Genomic DNA, 17,433 nt, shown 5'->3' on the forward strand with positions numbered 1-17,433 from the left:
AGTCTTTTTCTGCGATAAAAGTTTAAATTTTCCACAACACTTAAAAGCAGCTTTTCAAAAAAATTGATTAAACCTTTTTTGTGTGATGTAAGAAAATATGTGTTAGCTAGCTAAATGTTTACGAGACAAATAAAAAAAAAAGCGACGTAATGTTTAAACGTATATGAGGCGGTTCAAAATTGCGCTGTTCAGGATAATTAACTACTGGGAGTTGTGGGCGTGCGCGAGATTTTGAGTTCGCGAGAGAAGAGTTTCCAGGCGTTTGGTTAACAGGTGCAGGTACTATTAACTTTTAACCGTCTCCCTGTCGATAAAATTACCAAATTTAAGTTGATGTTAATTGCGCAATATAGATGTTTTTCGCTGGTTTATGGTTTATGTCAACTGTGGGCCGAAATGAAGGACTATTTCCGACCTCTGAACGAGCTACTTTGTACTAACAGTTAGCCGTTAGTCAACTCCCGCGGTTTGCGCCATTTTTCTCCATGAGGATTAAAAAGGAGTCCAGTAATGAGGCACTGAGATTTTGCTCTTTGCATCAATGATACAAACGTGGTATACCAAAATCTCACACACCAAACTTATTGGTGAGGTTTTCGACACCTGAAACTCCTACCTAATCGTTAGTCACTCCTGTGACTCCCTTTACAGGCTAAATTCATGAACCTGAGTGGAAAGAAAAAAAAAAGATTTCGGACATAATGAGTGTGCCCCAAACGTGTTGGTATGTTAACTTAGGGACCAAAGATTTGTAGATTTTTAAAGTATCCAAACTGTAAAATATATCAGAGCTCTTTGAAAATAAGAAATGTGCTGTTGAAGCTCACATTTTTGTTACAATGTTATGTTTTTGTTTTTTTTGTTTTTTTAAAAAAACATGTTTTGCTTTCCGTTTTTTCTCAGTTCTGTGCAAGTCTCAGTTTGCCAAGATGGCAGATGCCGAGTTCGTCAAGAGGATATTGCGGGCTGTCCTCCAGTCCAGCAAAGACGGCGTGTCAATTGACAACCTTCAGTCGGAGTACCGGTCACTGTGTGGAGAGAACATCCCACTGGAGAAGCTGGGCTTCTCAAAGCTCGAGGACTACCTCAGAAGCATTCCCTCCGTTGTGAAACTTGAGTACGGCATGGGTCAGGTGAGTGTATTGTTTAAAAAATGTTTTCCCTCTACACTACTGCCTCATCAAAGAACTGGGAGACGTATAACTGCTAGAAATTTTTATTAAACAATTTTTTTATTAATCTTTACCTTAGTTACAGTGCTTAGCTGCAGTGTATGAGGAGACTGCCAACATTGCTCAATTGGTTGCCAGGCAGAAAACCTCGAAGAAATCTGGTCGCTCCCAGATTGTGAACTGCAAGATGAGATTCAAGCCTCCCAACTCGTACATGCTCAATGGTAGGTGTTTCTTAGTTGGAACAACTAATTAATCATGGTCTCGTCTTAGACAGAGAAGAAAAAAAAGATTAATGTCATATTGGGCAGGTTTTCATACACTGTATCTGTGGGGAAACATTGGTCATTATTTATATGGTTTGTTTTTCTTTCCTTGGTTTTAGTGAGGCCAATGACTTCACTCCGCCAACCTTCTGCTCATAGTAAATGTTATTCATCAAAAAACCGTTCTTGGCCCTATGGTGGCTATAGAGGTTTCAGTGCCTCAGGGGACTACAGGTTAACAATATCTTCTTTACTTATTTATTCAAGGAATTATAAGCAATATTTAGACAATAAATTCAGCTTTGCAGAAATTCTTTGTCACACTCTGTCATAATCTTCTCAAATGCTAGGAAGTTGGACCAAGGTTTCAGCTCCATCACACCAGTTGAACACCGACAACCAGCTCCTCAACCAGCTTTAAAACCAGCATGTGTTACACTTAACAGGTGAAGTTACACTTGTGGGCAAATTAAGCTTAAGCTCTCCTCAAAAAAATGTACTGTGTAATTTTAGTATGTATAGCCTTTAAGAATCATAGCTACATGAATGCAAAATTCTGTGTCCTGTTGAGTGACAGCTTATTGTTATGAAATCACATTGTGCTTTAAGATATCTATGTTGCTAACAGGAAAGAGAAGAACTTGATGAACTCCAAAGGTATTTGAGATTTTTCCTCTTTTTTTTTTTTCTGATAGCACAACTTTCTAAGTTGAATCCAAGTATAACAAGAGTTACACAAATATAGTGCTTTTGCATATATCTGCTTTTAAACTGCTCTTTGGGCATATTTTTTAGATCTTTTCAAGTCAGGCTTAGAAATGTATTACTAAAGAAAAGTACAAACAGTACCAAGCTTGTTAGCAAAGTGAATTTGGCTGTGCAGCATCACAATATATAACTCTTGTAATCAGCTGCACAGATGACAGTTTAACCAGCACCATATTGAAGTGTTTGACTTTTTATCAGCTGTAGTGCTCAGAACAATGTATGGTCACAATAATCATAGGATCTGAAATGAAACAAAGTTTTGCTCTAGTGCTAATGATTGATTTAAGAAGTTAATACAGCATATGTATAAAGATTAACAACAAACAGCAGTGCTCTGCTTTTGAGACTGGCTTGTATCAAAGTGTATTTACTTAATTTCTATCTTTTCAAACATTTTTCAGAAGTGAACCTACAGCGAGTATCTATGCCCAGCCAATCCCAGGTACGGTCTGTTGCTGTTAATTTTGTCAATATTAGAATACAAAGTGCTCTTTAGATGGTCAGGACAATCTTAATACTTCTGAGTAAAAAAATACACTTAGAATCCATATTTATACTATTTCAGTTAAACTATTTGATCACTGAAGTCACATCAGATGCTTTCTGTTTAAGAAAATAACTTTTGCATAGTTTTGATAATATGGTATAGTAGAAAGTTTTAACCCATAGGTGGCAATGCAACACATGATCGTTCAAATCCCTCCATGCAGGATAGTGAGTATGACGTGGAGCTGGTGCAGAGTCAAATAAGTCAGCTCCTGGAGAAGTACTACAGTGGACTGTGGATGTCAAAACTCTCAGAACTCTATTGTGATACGTTCAGTCGGAACCTCCATCCTCAGGTGCTCAGGGACATGGCAAAGTGGACACACGTGTGTACCGTAAGTTGAGTATTTTGGGTTTTTGTTTTTTTTTTGTTCTTTTTAATGTCTTGTTTTATGTTAGGTTGTAAACCCAGTGACAGTTTTCAATTTCACACTCAGTTCTGCAGTCTCAGAATCAATTATTTTGAAAACTTGTAGTTTAAAATGCCAAAAAAGGGTTAGTAAGGGTGGTTGTGGACGTATCGTGATGCCTTTTAAAAAAAGTACTTTTAGTCAAGTTTTTTTCTTTAACAAACTCTTAGGAAGTGATAGTATTTTCAGTTGAAATCGTTACCAGTACTAGTTTTCAGACCTATAGCAAATGAAAAAGTAATGCTAGGCCTCAGAGTTGTTGAAGCTAGCTTAAGAGAGGTGGCAGTCAATGAGCAGCAGTATGGCTTCATGCCAGAAGAGTGCACTAGAAGGAGCTTCACTGTGGCCTTTTCTCAATTTTAAGTACGCGAGTACGCACTCACGTTCTCGGGGAGACCGGACTTGCCGAGACCGCACGGGAGTACGGACTTGCCGAGAACGTGAGCACAGACTCGCGATTTCTACATTTGGAACACCAGCGTACTTGATGATGTCACAGGTCCGGAGTTTTTACTGCTGTCCCCTCTTAATTTAACTGAGTAATATGTTATGAAGCTTAACTTTAATCACAGCCAAACCGATTTACTCAGGAACAAATAAAACACTGAAATAAACCAAACGTTAACTTTTAGAAGTGATCTAAGTGACTTATATATCATGTTTAACCTCAGTAGCGAAATAAAATAAAAATAGTGTACATGTATGTTTTAATAAAAACAAGCAGGTGAGATGTTAGAACGCTTTTATTTATATTTTAGTGGACACTCAATACAATAGGCAGCTGCTGGGGTTTGGGGTTTGTTTAACCTGAGTAGCGAAAAGACCGTAGGGGGGGTTGAAAATGTTGCGCCGGGAGTCCGCTGCTCTCGCCGGCTCTAGTGATCCTCAACCTCGCTATCGCCAGTGTGTGAATGTGTGTGTGAATGGGTGAATGACTGAATGTAGTGTAAAGCGCTTTGGGGTCCTATGGACTAGAAAAGCGCTATACAAATGCAGGCCATTTACCATGCAGGCCATATCTGCTATAGAGCTGGCGGGTCACAGACGTCTCCAAAAACATCAGAGCACATTTTGAAATATATGATATCTTGATAAATCGAGCAGATATTTGAAGCTTACACAGCTACATTCTCGCTTGAAAATAACTTAAAAGTTTATTTTGTGACTCAGAAAGAGTAATATTTAAAAGTTTTTAGCCCCGCACGTCCGCCATTACTGCATTTGAGTTTTGGACGAAATGCATTCTGGGATATTTAGCTGTACCAAGTCCACACAAGTCACCACCGATGCATGCTCGATAAAACGGGCGGAGCGAGAACACATCCGGGACTTTTTCGTGTTCTCGGCTTGATGCGTACTTTGAATTGGAACAGTACTTGGTCTCCGACTGATGACGTATCACGAGAACGCATATTGAGACAGGCCCTGTGTCTCTGTGGATGTAGAGAAAGCATATGATAAGGTGCCAGCTAACTATTGTACTGCACGAGGAAGTCAGGAGTGGCAAGGAGAAGCATGTGAGGTGGTATAGGATATGTATGCGGACACTGAAATGGTGGTGAGGTGTGTAATGGGAGTGACAGATGGGTTCAAGATGGGGATGGAATTACATCAGGGATCAGCTCTGAGCCCCTTCTTGCTTGCAGTGTTGATGGGCAGGTTGACAGATGAGGTCAAGTAGGAGTTTCCCTGGATGTCATCTGTGAGCACCAATCTGTAGTAAAAGTAGCGAGCAGGTGAAGGAGAGTCTGGAAAGATGGAGGTATGCACTGGAGTGAAGAAGAAAGTTGGATGCAAGACAGAATACACACGTATAAAATGAGAGGGAGGTAGCAGAGTTTAAGATGCTCAGAATTTCACTGGGAATGACCAGGATAGACAAGATTAAAAATGAGTCAGAGTTTGAGGAGACAAAGTTTGAGGCAAGGTTGAGATGGTTTGGAATTGTGCAAATGAGGTACAGTGGATTTATTAGACAAAGAATTTTAATGGAGCTGCCAGGCAGGAGTACATGTAAGATTCCTGGATTTAGTGAAGGTGGTCATGGAGAGGGTTAGAATGACAGAAGGGTGTTAGAGATGGGGTAAGTTGGAGGTGTGTTGCGGTCTTTGATTGTATGCTTAACAGCTTTATTTAAGATGTTCACTTTTTTGTGTGTCTCATTTATCTTCTTCCAAAGGTAGAGGAACTTTCCACCAACCGAGCCGACCAGCTGGTCTACCCTCCTCTGCCTACCAAGAAATCTCCTGTTCCTTTAAAGAGCACCACCAGCACTTCACAAGCATCGCTCAACAATTTAAGCACTACCAGCACACATTTTTCTTCATGTCCCTCAACACCTGAAAGCCCTTGTACACAAGTCACATTCAATCCTACTTCTGATTCTACACCATGTCCTCCATCAAAACCGTGTGCTGTTGTCTCAGCTGATGTTCGTCAGAAAATAAAGGAGCTCCTTTCCAAATACAGCCAGGGTCTGTGGGCCCATGCTATGCCCAAACTTTTTATGGAGGCATACAAGGTGCCATTCCCTGAGCATGTGCTGGACAACTTGTCTCTTTTGCTTGATATATGCAATGTGGAGTACCCCTCGCCACATGACAAGAAGAAGGTAAGAGATTGATGCAGTGTAGGTGACGTATAAGTTGAGTAAACAGCAGTAGGTGTTCTGATGGGTAACACAGAAACTGTAGGGGTGAAAATGGTGATTGTTTGCAGCTAAAACAACAATGATTTTAACAATGGTTATGTTTTCGTTCTTTCCTGTGATCAGGCCATCCTCTACAAATCAAGCAGAGCAGACATAAAACCCACAGACGGTCGAGAAAACCAGCAGGGTATAAGGCATCCTCTTCCTTCTGGTCTGAAGGTCCTGAGTCCTGTGGTTCCTCCCTCTTTAGTTCTTCCCTCAGTGCAATACCCATCAGTGCTGGTTACTGAAGTCAAGACCACCAATGCCGTTACTGTAAGGTGAGACAGACTTTATTAATGCAGACATTTTTGTACTTCTTAATGCATTATTAAATCTAAAAAATAATTTAAACCCAGTCAACAAAATGGAAGAGAAAAATCCAAAACCTTTTGTTATCAACATACCGTGGTTCAGGGGGTTGGGAAGTTCATCTTGTAACCGGAAGGTTGCCGGTTCGATCCCCAGCTCTGTCTGTCTTGGTAAATGGCCTGTATTTATATAGCGCTTTACTAGTCCCTAAGGACCCCAAAGCGCTTTACATATCCAGTCATCCACCCATTCACACACACACACTGGTGATGGCAAGCTACATTGTAGCCACAGCCACCCTGGGGCGCACTGACAGAGGCGAGGCTGCCGGACACTGGCGCCACCGGGCCCTCTGACCACCACCAGTAGGCAATGGGTGAAGTGTCTTGCCCAAGGACACAACGACCGAGACTGTCCAAGCCGGGGCTCGAACCGGCAACCTTCCGATTACAAGGCGAACTCCCAACTCTTGAGCCACGATCCTGGCCGTTGGAGTAGTTCTCACCTACATATTGGTCGTTGTCCTTGGGCAAGACACTTCACCTACTGCCTACTGGTGATGGCCAGAGGGGCTGATGGCGTGATATGGCAGCCTCGCTTCTGTCAGTCTGCCCCAGGCCAGCTATGGCTACAACTGTAGCTTGCCTCCACCAGTGTGTGAATGTGAGAGTGAATGAATAGTGGAATTGTAAAGTGCTTTGAGGGTCTCGAAAAGCGCTATATAAACGCAATTTATTATTATTATTATTATTACATAATATCAATTCAGTCTTTTTTTTGTTTGTTTGTGATTTATTATGACTAAAATCATGTCTTGCAACCTTCATTATTTGGATTTAATTTGAAAATACAAAAATGTTTTCCCCCACAGTAAGTTATGACAAATTGAAGAGTGAAGTGAAAATCTGTCTTTCTTCAGGTATGTAGGTGAGAATTACTCCAACGCCCAGGAAGCCATGGAGGATGCCATGCAAACCTTTTACAGCCAAAACTCCATTCAGCATCCTGTGTCTAATCCCATAGTTGGTCAGCTTGTAGCTGTCAGAGGTGAGGATGGAGCTGAGATGGCCAGAGGGCAGGTGTTAGAGGTCACAGGCCCCAACAAGGTCAAGGTAAATTTCTTGAATTTATTTATTTTTAACCATAGTTCTGTGCTAGTGTGTTTATGAGTCCTTAAAGTCCTAAATGTTTATATTTAAAATATCTAGTTGCACCCACTACAATTTTAGTCACCCTGAGAGTTTCTGACACACAATGTCACTGTTTTTGTTGTTGTTGTTGTTGTTTTTTTTAATCCCCTTTATGCGTCTCAGTAAATTATATTGATAGAGCCAAGCTTTTTAATTTGGCTAAACCATCAGGCAGTTTTTATAAGTGTAAGAGCATTTAACTGTCCAAAAGTCTTGATCCATGTCTCATTTCTCTATATTTTGCTGGGAAAATTGGAGATGGTGGCAGTGATTTATGAAACATGAATAGAAGTAAAGCATATACAGACTTGAACAGACTTGAAAGTCAATATTGGTATGCCCACATGTTACTCTTTAACACAGACTGAACTCTGTTTCTTGGAATTTCTTTAAGTGGTGCTCAGGAAGAGTTCTCCAGGCATATTGAAGGTCATTCAAAGCTCTTCTTTTTGTTTCATTCTCAGTCTAGATCAGCGGTCCCCAACCCCCGGGCCTCGGACCGGTACCGGTCCGTGAGTCGTTTGGTACCGGGCCGCAAAAGTTGAGGCTCAGGTGTGAAATGTATGGTTTTTATCGGTTTTCAGCGTTATTTTGTTATCATTTTTATCGTTAACTCGGTTTTCCTGGGTCTTTTCACGTGTGTTATGAATAAATCTTCTTTTTTTTCGGTACCGGTACTAGTTTTATTTTGTTGTATTTATCCGCGACACCTTAAAGGCTGGTCCGTGAAAATATTGTCAGGCATAAACCGGTCCGTGGTGCAAAAAAGGTTGGAGACCGCTTGTCTAGATGATCCCACACATTGGTGGATTAAAATCTAATGATACTACTGTTTCCCTTTCTTAAGAATTAGTTGAAGAAGATGAGTTTGATAGTGTGGCTGTTAGTCTATGTAAATAAAAAAAAAAATGCAAGTTTAAGGACAAGTGACTTACGAAAATGGCATGCTTACGCAAATTAAGATAGGCAGCATAGTTTGCTTTGAAAGTATTTTAAACTTGACACACTGGAAAATTTGTATTTGCATGGGTTTCTCCAGTTTCTCACAATACAAAGAAATTTGAATTTATTGTTCTGTCTCTGCCAGAAAGTGTAATTTTGACCTCTCCTGCAACAAAAAAATGTATTTCCCTTGGATTAGTTCTCCATACTGTGCACTCTCAGTTGGGTTCAGCTATGGTTTCCTCACTGCTCTGTACAGTCAGTAAAATGGCCAGTTCTCCACATGTTTGGTCGCACACTCCCACCTCTTACCCACTCTGCTTTACAGGGAGTGCAGAATTATTAGGCAAATGAGTATTTTGTCCACATCATCCTCTTCATGCATGTTGTCTTACTCCAAGCTGTATAGGCTCGAAAGCCTACTACCAATTAAGCATATTAGGTGATGTGCATCTCTGTAATAAGAAGGGGTGTGGTCTAATGACATCAACACCCTATATCAGGTGTGCATAATTATTAGGCAACGTCCTTTCCTTTGGAAAAATGGGTCAAAAGAAGGACTTGACAGGCTCAGAAAAGTCAAAAATAGTGAGATATCTTGCAGAGGGATGCAGCAGTCTCAAAATTGCAAAGCTTCTGAAGCGTGATCATCGAACAATCAAGCGTTTCATTCAAAATAGTCAACAGGGTCGCAAGAAGCGTGTGGAAAAACCAAGGCGCCAAATAACTGCCCATGAACTGAGAAAAGTCAAGCGTGCAGCTGCCAAGATGCCACTTGCCACCAGTTTGGCCATATTTCAGAGCTGCAACATCACTGGAGTGCCCAAAAGCACAAGGTGTGCAATACTCAGAGACATGGCCAAGGTAAGAAAGGCTGAAAGACGACCACCACTGAACACAAGCTGAAACGTCAAGACTGGGCCAAGAAATATCTCAAGACTGTTTTTTCTAAGGTTTTATGGACTGATGAAATGAGAGTGAGTCTTGATGGGCCAGATGGATGGGCCCGTGGCTGGATTGGTAAAGGGCAGAGAGCTCCAGTCCGACTCAGACGCCAGCAAGGTGGAGGTGGAGTACTGGTTTGGGCTGGTATCATCAAAGATGAGCTTGTGGGGCCTTTTCGGGTTGAGGATGGAGTCAAGCTCAACTCCCAGTCCTACTGCCAGTTTCTGGAAGACACCTTCTTCAAGCAGTGGTACAGGAAGAAGTCTGCATCCTTCAAGAAAAACATGATTTTCATGCAGGACAATGCTCCATCACACGCGTCCAAGTACTCCACAGCGTGGCTGGCAAGAAAGGGTATAAAAGAAGAAAAACTAATGACATGGCCACCTTGTTCACCTGATCTGAACCCCATTGAGAACCTGTGGTCCATCATCAAATGTGAGATTTACAAGGAGGGAAAACAGTACACCTCTCTGAACAGTGTCTGGGAGGCTGTGGTTGCTGCTGCACGCAATGTTGATGGTGAACAGATCAAAACACTGACAGAATCCATGGATGGCAGGCTTTTGAGTGTCCTTGCAAAGAAAGGTGGCTATCTTGGTCGCCGATTTGTTTTTGTTTTGTTTTTGAATGTCAGAAATGTATATTTGCCTAATAATTATGCACAGTAATAGTCACCTGCACACACAGATACCCCCCTAAAATAGCTAAAACTAAAAACAAACTAAAAACTACTTCCAAAAACATTCAGCTTTGATATTAATGAGTTTTTTGGGTTCATTGAGAACATGGTTGTTGTTCAATAATAAAATTATTTCTCAAAAATACAACTTGACTAATAATTATGCACTCCCTGTAGTTCAGAATCCCATGCTCACCTTGGCAGTTAATTATTATTATTATTATTATTATTATTATTATTATTATTATTATTATTATTTTATCTAAATACTATAACGTATACATTTATTTATCTATAACATCTGTCTAGCTCTGGCTCATGTTATAGCATCTTTCTTGTCAAAATATTTGTTTAAAATTCAGCACCCCTAGAAATTCAGTATTTGATGAATAAGCCCTGTGTAGGAATATGAGATGATGGTTTTATTTTAACAGAGGTAAAAGGATTTTTTTTATTTTTTTTTATAAATGCCAAATTACCCCCTTTTGTGGTTCTAATGTTAAACTAAACCAACTTTATGTACACTTGCAAAGAGTGCATTCTTACTTTTGAAAATTAATACTCTATGTTTTTGTTGTTGTTGTTGTTGTTGTTGTTGTTGTATTGTAAGTTTAGTCTCAAATTGTGTGAGACTGATGTTTAAGCTCCATCACAATACAATGTGTATTAAAAGGCGTCCAAAAGTCTTATAATATTTAGTGTGTGTGTGTGTGTGTGTGTGTGTGTGTGTACGTAGACATGTGAAACCAAAGAACCTCTCTGTGTGTCTGTCAGGTTTACTACATGGATTATGGCTTCTCTGTAGAGACTAACATGAAAAATCTGCTGGAACTACACAGGGACTTTCTTTCCCTGCCCTTTCAAGCCACTAATGTTCAGCTTGCAGGTATGTAGAACATTAGGAAATTCTGTTTAACTGTTTTATACAGAACAAACTCAATCTCTAGATAAAGGAAGTGTTTTTAGGAGTTTCTGTTACCCTGATGCTCTTGCCATTGTCTTCATCTTTTTCCATTTCTTTACTATCCTCCTGTCAGGCCTAGAAAGATTCAGCTCCCATCCATTGGTGCTCTCACTTATGGATAATGTGGCAATTGGAAAGATCCTGCTGATGGAAACATTAGAGCCATGCCAAGAGAGTGAAGTACCTACAGCAGTACTTTATGATACTTCACAGGATGACGACCTCAACATCAACTCCGCCTGCCTGAAGGTTCTACAGGACAAGACCATGAACAACCCTCTGTCTGTAGGTTTACATATTATTGAGGATATACCTTTTTTTTTTTTTTTTTTAAATAAAATGTGGTCAGACAATTAGTTCTAGTGGGGAAGACTTAGATTTGTAATTATTTTCCTCCCCTTTTCATATTTTTCTTATAAACTCAACATAACCACTAAGTGGTGCTGTGTTACCCGTACTTTATTGTGTCTTATGTTACAGTAGGGGTGTGTGTTTGCGTGTGTGGGTGGTTTGGAAACTGCAGTTTTATATTCAGCTTTGGGCAAAGTGATTTGTTAGCCCTCAGGCAGAGCTTGCTGCTTGTTATTTTTCCTGAGAAACACGTGTTACTTGATTTAAAAATGCAAGAGTACAAAAATAACTTTGGGAGTGCAGCAAAACTTTCATTATCTTCATTGTTTTTTTGTTTTTTTTTTAATGTATTGTAGTAATAAAATTGCTTTTTTTTAAAATGAGTTCATTATTCTTCAATAAATTAATCTGGGTTTCATTTATTGAAGCATAATGCACTCATTTTAGCTCATCAAATGGCCAGAAATAAGATGAAAATGCAAAGACTGTTTTGTGCGTGAGACTCTAACCATTATCATCATTGCTGCATCACACAAGTTTTTGATGAATTCTTCCAGCATTGTATAATATGATACTGTTGCCTGTAGGTAAATGTTACCTATCAGGATGTGTCTGTCACAAATGTGTGTCAAGATGGCACCTTGTACTGCCAGCTCCCTTCCCGTGGAACTGCAAGACTGAGCAAGTTACTAGAAGAAACAGAGGCCTACTTCATTTCCCAGGTATATAATACTTTATAGTACATACATTCATGGAAGAGTGGAAGACAATGGAATAAGGGTATTTCCACATACTATGTGTGCAGGATTGTATTTTTCGTCATGTGTTTTTGTGAGAAGTTATAAACAGCTCAGAGAATGTAGTGATAAAGATAAGGAGGGGGAAAAATACATTCCCCATACTGGGCCTCAGGGACAATGAGGTTTTTGTGCAGTTGTTGTACCTCACATTGGCTGTTTAAATTGCTTTTCAGAAGCATGCATTTACTTTAAATACAAAGAACAATGAATGCAAAAAAACATCTAGTTTAAAAAAAAAAAAAAAAAAAAAAGTTCTTGTTGGAGGTTTTTTCCTTAAGGATGACCTTTGAGCACGAATGGCTTCCTTTCTTCTTCTTTTTTGTGCCTGTCTTTTATCTCGTTGACAGTGCATTTGATCCCCACCAAAGACTTCAGACACTTGTCTGTCATTTACTGGGATTTATTCATTATTTGTACTTCTCTCAGATATGAGTTCCTTGCAACTGCCGTTTCACCTGTGGAATGGGCGAAGCTTTCTAACACTGTTACTGGGTTTTTCTGTTTGTTTGTCGTCTCCCCCCCCCCCCCCCCCCCCCACTACTAGATCACATCTGAGTTCCTGGTGTCTAGGCCCTTCATTGGCAAGTTCTGTCTAGCTCGCTACAAAGAAAAGTGGGCCAGAGTTGAGGTAGGAATCAAATATTGGCAATGTATTTGTTTGAAGACTTAAAAATAATTGAAAGAAATGTTTTGAGAATGGCAAAAATCATGACCAGTAAGTTTTTCTTCTTCTTCATCTTCATCATCTTCTGTTGCTTTTAATTTTAGATCACCAATATGTACGGTAACAGAGTGATGGAGATTTCTGTCATTGACTTTGGTGTCCCAGCAACACTAGAACTCACTGATCTTCGGGAGATCCCCCCTCTTCTTTTGAAAGACTTCATTATCATCCCACCACAGGTTAGTTACTTGTGTTTGTTCTAGGTGATGGAGAGATCAGTGGTCAGACAGGCTTCACGAGTTTTGTAACACATGTAAAGGTTTGTAAGTGTGTCTTCTCCAGGCTATTAAATGTCGCCTAGCTGACCTTCCTGTTCCTGAGGGTGACTGGAGCCAAGAGGCCATTCTGTGGGTGAAGGAGGCTGTTATGGGCTCTGAAGCCTGTAGAATGAAGGTACTATCTACATCAAAAAATAGACTTGGTAAATGCTGCTGATAATAAAATCTTCACTTTGAAGCACAGTAACTTGTAATTGCATACTGGAATAATGGCCAGTGTGAAAGAAGTGATTTTTGACAAATTTTCAGGTAAATGGAATGAAGTATCTCTAAACAGGAAAGATTTGACTGTTGAGACATACCATAACCAGCATTGCTAGTGGAAGAGCTATGGACAGCATCTACTAGCACTGGTCTAACGATCCACAAACCATGAACTTCTGATGGATAATGAGAATGTGTTGGACCAAATATGATTTGTGTTGGCTCTTTCACTCAAAATGCACAGAATAAAGGATCTGCTGGCACTGTATTAGTGCTGTACATCACAGGGCAAATCACAGGTCTTGTAGGTTCTAACAGTGTGTTAGACTTCTGGTTGTCGTATTTTGATTCATTAGTAGACGTGCAGTTAAATATCAGTTAACTCCAAAGTGCAACTGTGTAAAGCAGTCACAATAAATTTAAGCTCTCAATTTGTACATTTTGTCCATGCATTCTTTTAACCATTCTTTTCATTTTCAGATCTTGAAATTAAACCAGGACACAAAGGACACGCTTGTCTATATGTATCTTTTCATTGGCGTTGGCGGTCAGCATTTGGACGAGAGCATCAACCATCACTTGGCCCAGTCAGAGTTGTGGAAGAAGCTCACAATACAAAACAACACAATCACCAGTTGCAACATGAATACAGGTAATGGTGCGCATCATAAACATTCTGGGTCTGAAATACTTCCTACCAGCAGTAAACATTTGACCTGAAACTTTTATTTTTTATTTTTTTTTATTTAAGCTCATAATCTCTAATGTAATATTTGGAATGGGGTGCTGTTTAAACTTGTAGGTCTCACTCCTGTGATGGAGAGGTCGTCTCTCAGCAGCTCAGTCTCGAATCCCGCTGTGAAGGCTTCACCGCAGCTACGTCACATAGCAGGGGGCGGGGATGCTACCACCAAAACTCAGACGCAACTACTTCAGCTGCCACCTCTGCTGGATCTCCCCTTGGTGCGTGAAGATGAGATAACCTTCTATTGGGAGTAAAAGATGGCTGCAAGAATAGTCTGTGTGCTTGAATAGTCTCAAGCACGCAGCCCTGGCTTTAAGCACAAAACTCCTCCCTACCACTCCTTTAAATGCTTTTGTTGCCAGGGGAGCCAATCTGAAAAAAGTTGGTTTAGAGGGGAGCATGGTGAAGCCAAAGTGGTTTGTTTCAGAGAGAATAAACTGAAGTTCATCAAGGCTTAGTTTAAAATAAAACAATTGTTTTGCATGGTGAAACATGCAGTTACTCTACTACAGTCCAAAAATAACACTGTAACATTGAAGCATTGAAAATGAATAGAGTTTTCCAGTTAAAAGTTCAACATAATCTTGCTGTTCAAATTTGGTGTGTGTGTGTGTGAGCAATTTCTCACATCCGTTTACAGATTATGGTCAAATTAAATTAGTAAAGAATATGGGTTTGGGGTTATTCCAGACCCAAAAAAAGCTGGAGTACCAAGAAGTCATTTTCCTTGTCCTCTTCTTTCAGCCTGGTCAGAATATAGATGTGTTCGTACCAGTGGCATGCCACCCTGGTTACTTTGTGCTGCAGGCTTGGCATGACCTGCATAAGCTGGTGGTGTTGATGGGGGAGATGATGCTTTATTACAACCAGACAGGGAAGACCAACCCAACCACCACCATCCAGAAAGGGCACATCTATGCTGCCAAAATAGACAAAAAGTAAGTCGACACATGGCTGCTAAAGGTCTTGTCAGTTTTTCCCGAAATAAATCAACTACTTCATTTATTCTCTCTCCTTCCCTAACACATTGTTGTCTTTGTAGCATATTTTTGAGACTCCAAAATTATAAAAGATATTCTTAAAGAATTCTTCTTTTATAAGTTTATATTAGGAGGAAAACCTTCAACTGCTTTGCTGTGTGATGCCAAGGTTCACAGTTTAAAATCAATAAGTTGCTATTGTGTCAGGGTCAATGGCTTAACCGATGTTTACCTGTATGTAGTTGGCACCGTGTGAAGGTGAAGGGGAGTCTTTCCAATGGCTTGGTGTCTGTCTACCAGCTGGACTACGGTAAGCATGAGCTAGTCCACAGTACGCTCATCAGGCCCTTAATAGAGGAGTTCAGACAGCTGCCCTTCCAGGCTATGACTGCACAACTGGCAGGTGAGTTATTGTCTTCATATAGCTTCACTGGTTTTTTACATATAGATGGATAGTAGGGGTGCAACGATACGCAAAATTCACGGTTCGGTTCGATACTTTGGTGTCACGGTTCGATATTTTTTCGACACAAAAAATGTTCATGCCTTTTTAATTTGTCATTCATTAAAATTATAAATATGTTTTAACTCAAAAGTAGTTTTTAAATTTAATGTTGCTGAAACAAAAAAATAATAAAAAAATAAAATCTATCTGATCGAGAAATCACTCATCTTTGGAAAAGAGGGTTTATTACAGAGAAATGGCTCTTTCCAAAATAAAAGCTATACTATACGCTTCTTCTGGGCTATATTCTCAGCAGCATATTAAACATATCAGGTCCCCATAAGGAGAAGCATGTGCTAATGGCTGTCTAAATGACTCGGGTAAAGTTTGTAGCATGCGTGCTTATTGTTTTTGTCTGCTTCCACTTGTCTTTGCACTAGGATGATGTTGGCGTAAATGTGCAGTCACATTCATTGTGTTCCCACTAGTGCTGTCAGCGTTAATCTCGTTAAAATTACTTTAACGCCATAATGGCGTAAATCTCCATTAACGAGCTACCGCGGATCACCCCGTGTGTGGGGCTGGACGGCGTCAACACGTTAATGAGCTAACTGCGCTAACGCACTAGTTCCCACCAATGTAATTGAGCATTACGTGGCACATCCGACATACTGTTTTACTGTTGTCCATGGCGCGCTTACCTTCAGGGTCATGCTTCACATGAAAACCAAAATAGTTCCAAATGCCAGATATGAATGAGGGTGGGGGAGGTTCAATTTCGGGTAGCGTTGAGGCATTTGCCATGTTGCAGCGAGCTTAGCTTCTGTCTCGCTAGCACGCAGTGTAATAAATACAAAGAAAATTGTGGCAGTTTCAACTTATGTGACACACTCAACTCCAGGTACACGACGCCCAGCTGAAAAAACTTCACGCAAGTAGAGTTGCCCGAGATTCACAGAATTTACAGAAAATGTAACATTTTTGTGATATATCTCGTTGTCGGGGCGATAAATGTCTTATATCGGGATATGAGGTTTTGGTCATATCCCACAGCCCTAGGTACAATTATGTCTACTATTGGAATAGCAAAATTCTGTTTGAGGGTTAGCTACCATCTGAAACCTGGAGTGTCCTTCATGGGACTGCTTGCCACTTGCAAAGAAGTGTTCAACAAGCAAATCTTGTTGCATGTGACTTAACTTGACAGCCCAACTTAGTAACCAATCAATTTATTTATAAGCACATTTTAAAAAGGTAAAAAGTAGAACAAACACAAAGAACAAAACAAAAACTGAGTCAGAATTAAAAGCTAGTGAGTAAAGATGTGTTTTCAGACAGGTTTTAAAGATGTCGAGTGTTGGAGAGATCTTAGTTTGAAGAGGCAGACTGTTCCAAAGTTTGGCCTATTTTAGCCTGCTTCAAGGAAAATCAGAAGCAACTTACCAGCTGACTGAGTTCTATTTGGAGGTTTTGTTAGTTGAAAGATCAGAGAGGTGTGACGGAGATCATCCATCCATCCATCCATCCATCCAAACATAGTCACTACTACCAATCAATATAGTGGAAGCCAAAATGCAAAAGGCCGTGGGGGGGGGGGTGTTGTAGTAGACATGTCCATGTTTTATATGAAATCTGTGGTGTACACATACTAGTTGTTTCCTTTTCCTGATCACACAGGTGTAACACAGCACCAATGGTCAGAGGATTCCTCGATGTTATTCAGAAATCATGTAGAGAATCGCGCACTGGTCGCAGTGGTGGACAGTGTGCAAGATGTGTCGGAGGTCAAAGGTGAGCCTTGGGAGCGCAGGTTGACAGTTTACCTAGTGGACACCACAGTGGATAATCAGGACCTTTGGATCCACACAGTTATCACTGCGATTGATGTCGAGCTGTCTTGAACTTCCTAGAATGGAAACACAAGCATGGGGATAAATGTCCTCTGTTCTGTTTCAGTGTTCATTATTCTGTACGAAGACTTTTGAGATTTGGTAGGGTCACAGTCTTGAAGTTAATAAAA

At 40.2% G+C, this 17,433-nt stretch overlaps 1 protein-coding gene across 1 annotated transcript; it reads left to right on the forward strand.

Moving 5' to 3' along the window:
* Nucleotides 1–929: 929 nt before the first annotated feature.
* On the forward strand, nucleotides 930–17,314 carry tdrd7a (tudor domain containing 7 a). The gene is made up of 21 exons (XM_085356154.1): nucleotides 930–1,133; nucleotides 1,252–1,396; nucleotides 1,558–1,672; nucleotides 1,789–1,884; nucleotides 2,067–2,095; nucleotides 2,608–2,648; nucleotides 2,917–3,087; nucleotides 5,342–5,773; nucleotides 5,936–6,132; nucleotides 7,083–7,275; nucleotides 10,697–10,808; nucleotides 10,960–11,171; nucleotides 11,825–11,959; nucleotides 12,582–12,665; nucleotides 12,806–12,940; nucleotides 13,044–13,154; nucleotides 13,724–13,895; nucleotides 14,046–14,206; nucleotides 14,733–14,926; nucleotides 15,211–15,371; nucleotides 17,091–17,314. The coding sequence occupies exons 1-21, from the start codon at nucleotides 930–932 to the stop codon at nucleotides 17,312–17,314; spliced, it is 3,324 nt and encodes a 1,107-aa protein (XP_085212280.1).
* The last annotated feature ends 119 nt before the right edge of the window (nucleotides 17,315–17,433 follow it).

The sequence above is a fragment of the Diplotaxodon limnothrissa genome, linkage group LG6 (genome assembly GCF_057381915.1).
Source record: "Diplotaxodon limnothrissa isolate DT_005_m linkage group LG6, D_limnothrissa_male_GT1.1, whole genome shotgun sequence".
Taxonomy (NCBI): Eukaryota; Metazoa; Chordata; class Actinopteri; order Cichliformes; family Cichlidae; genus Diplotaxodon; species Diplotaxodon limnothrissa.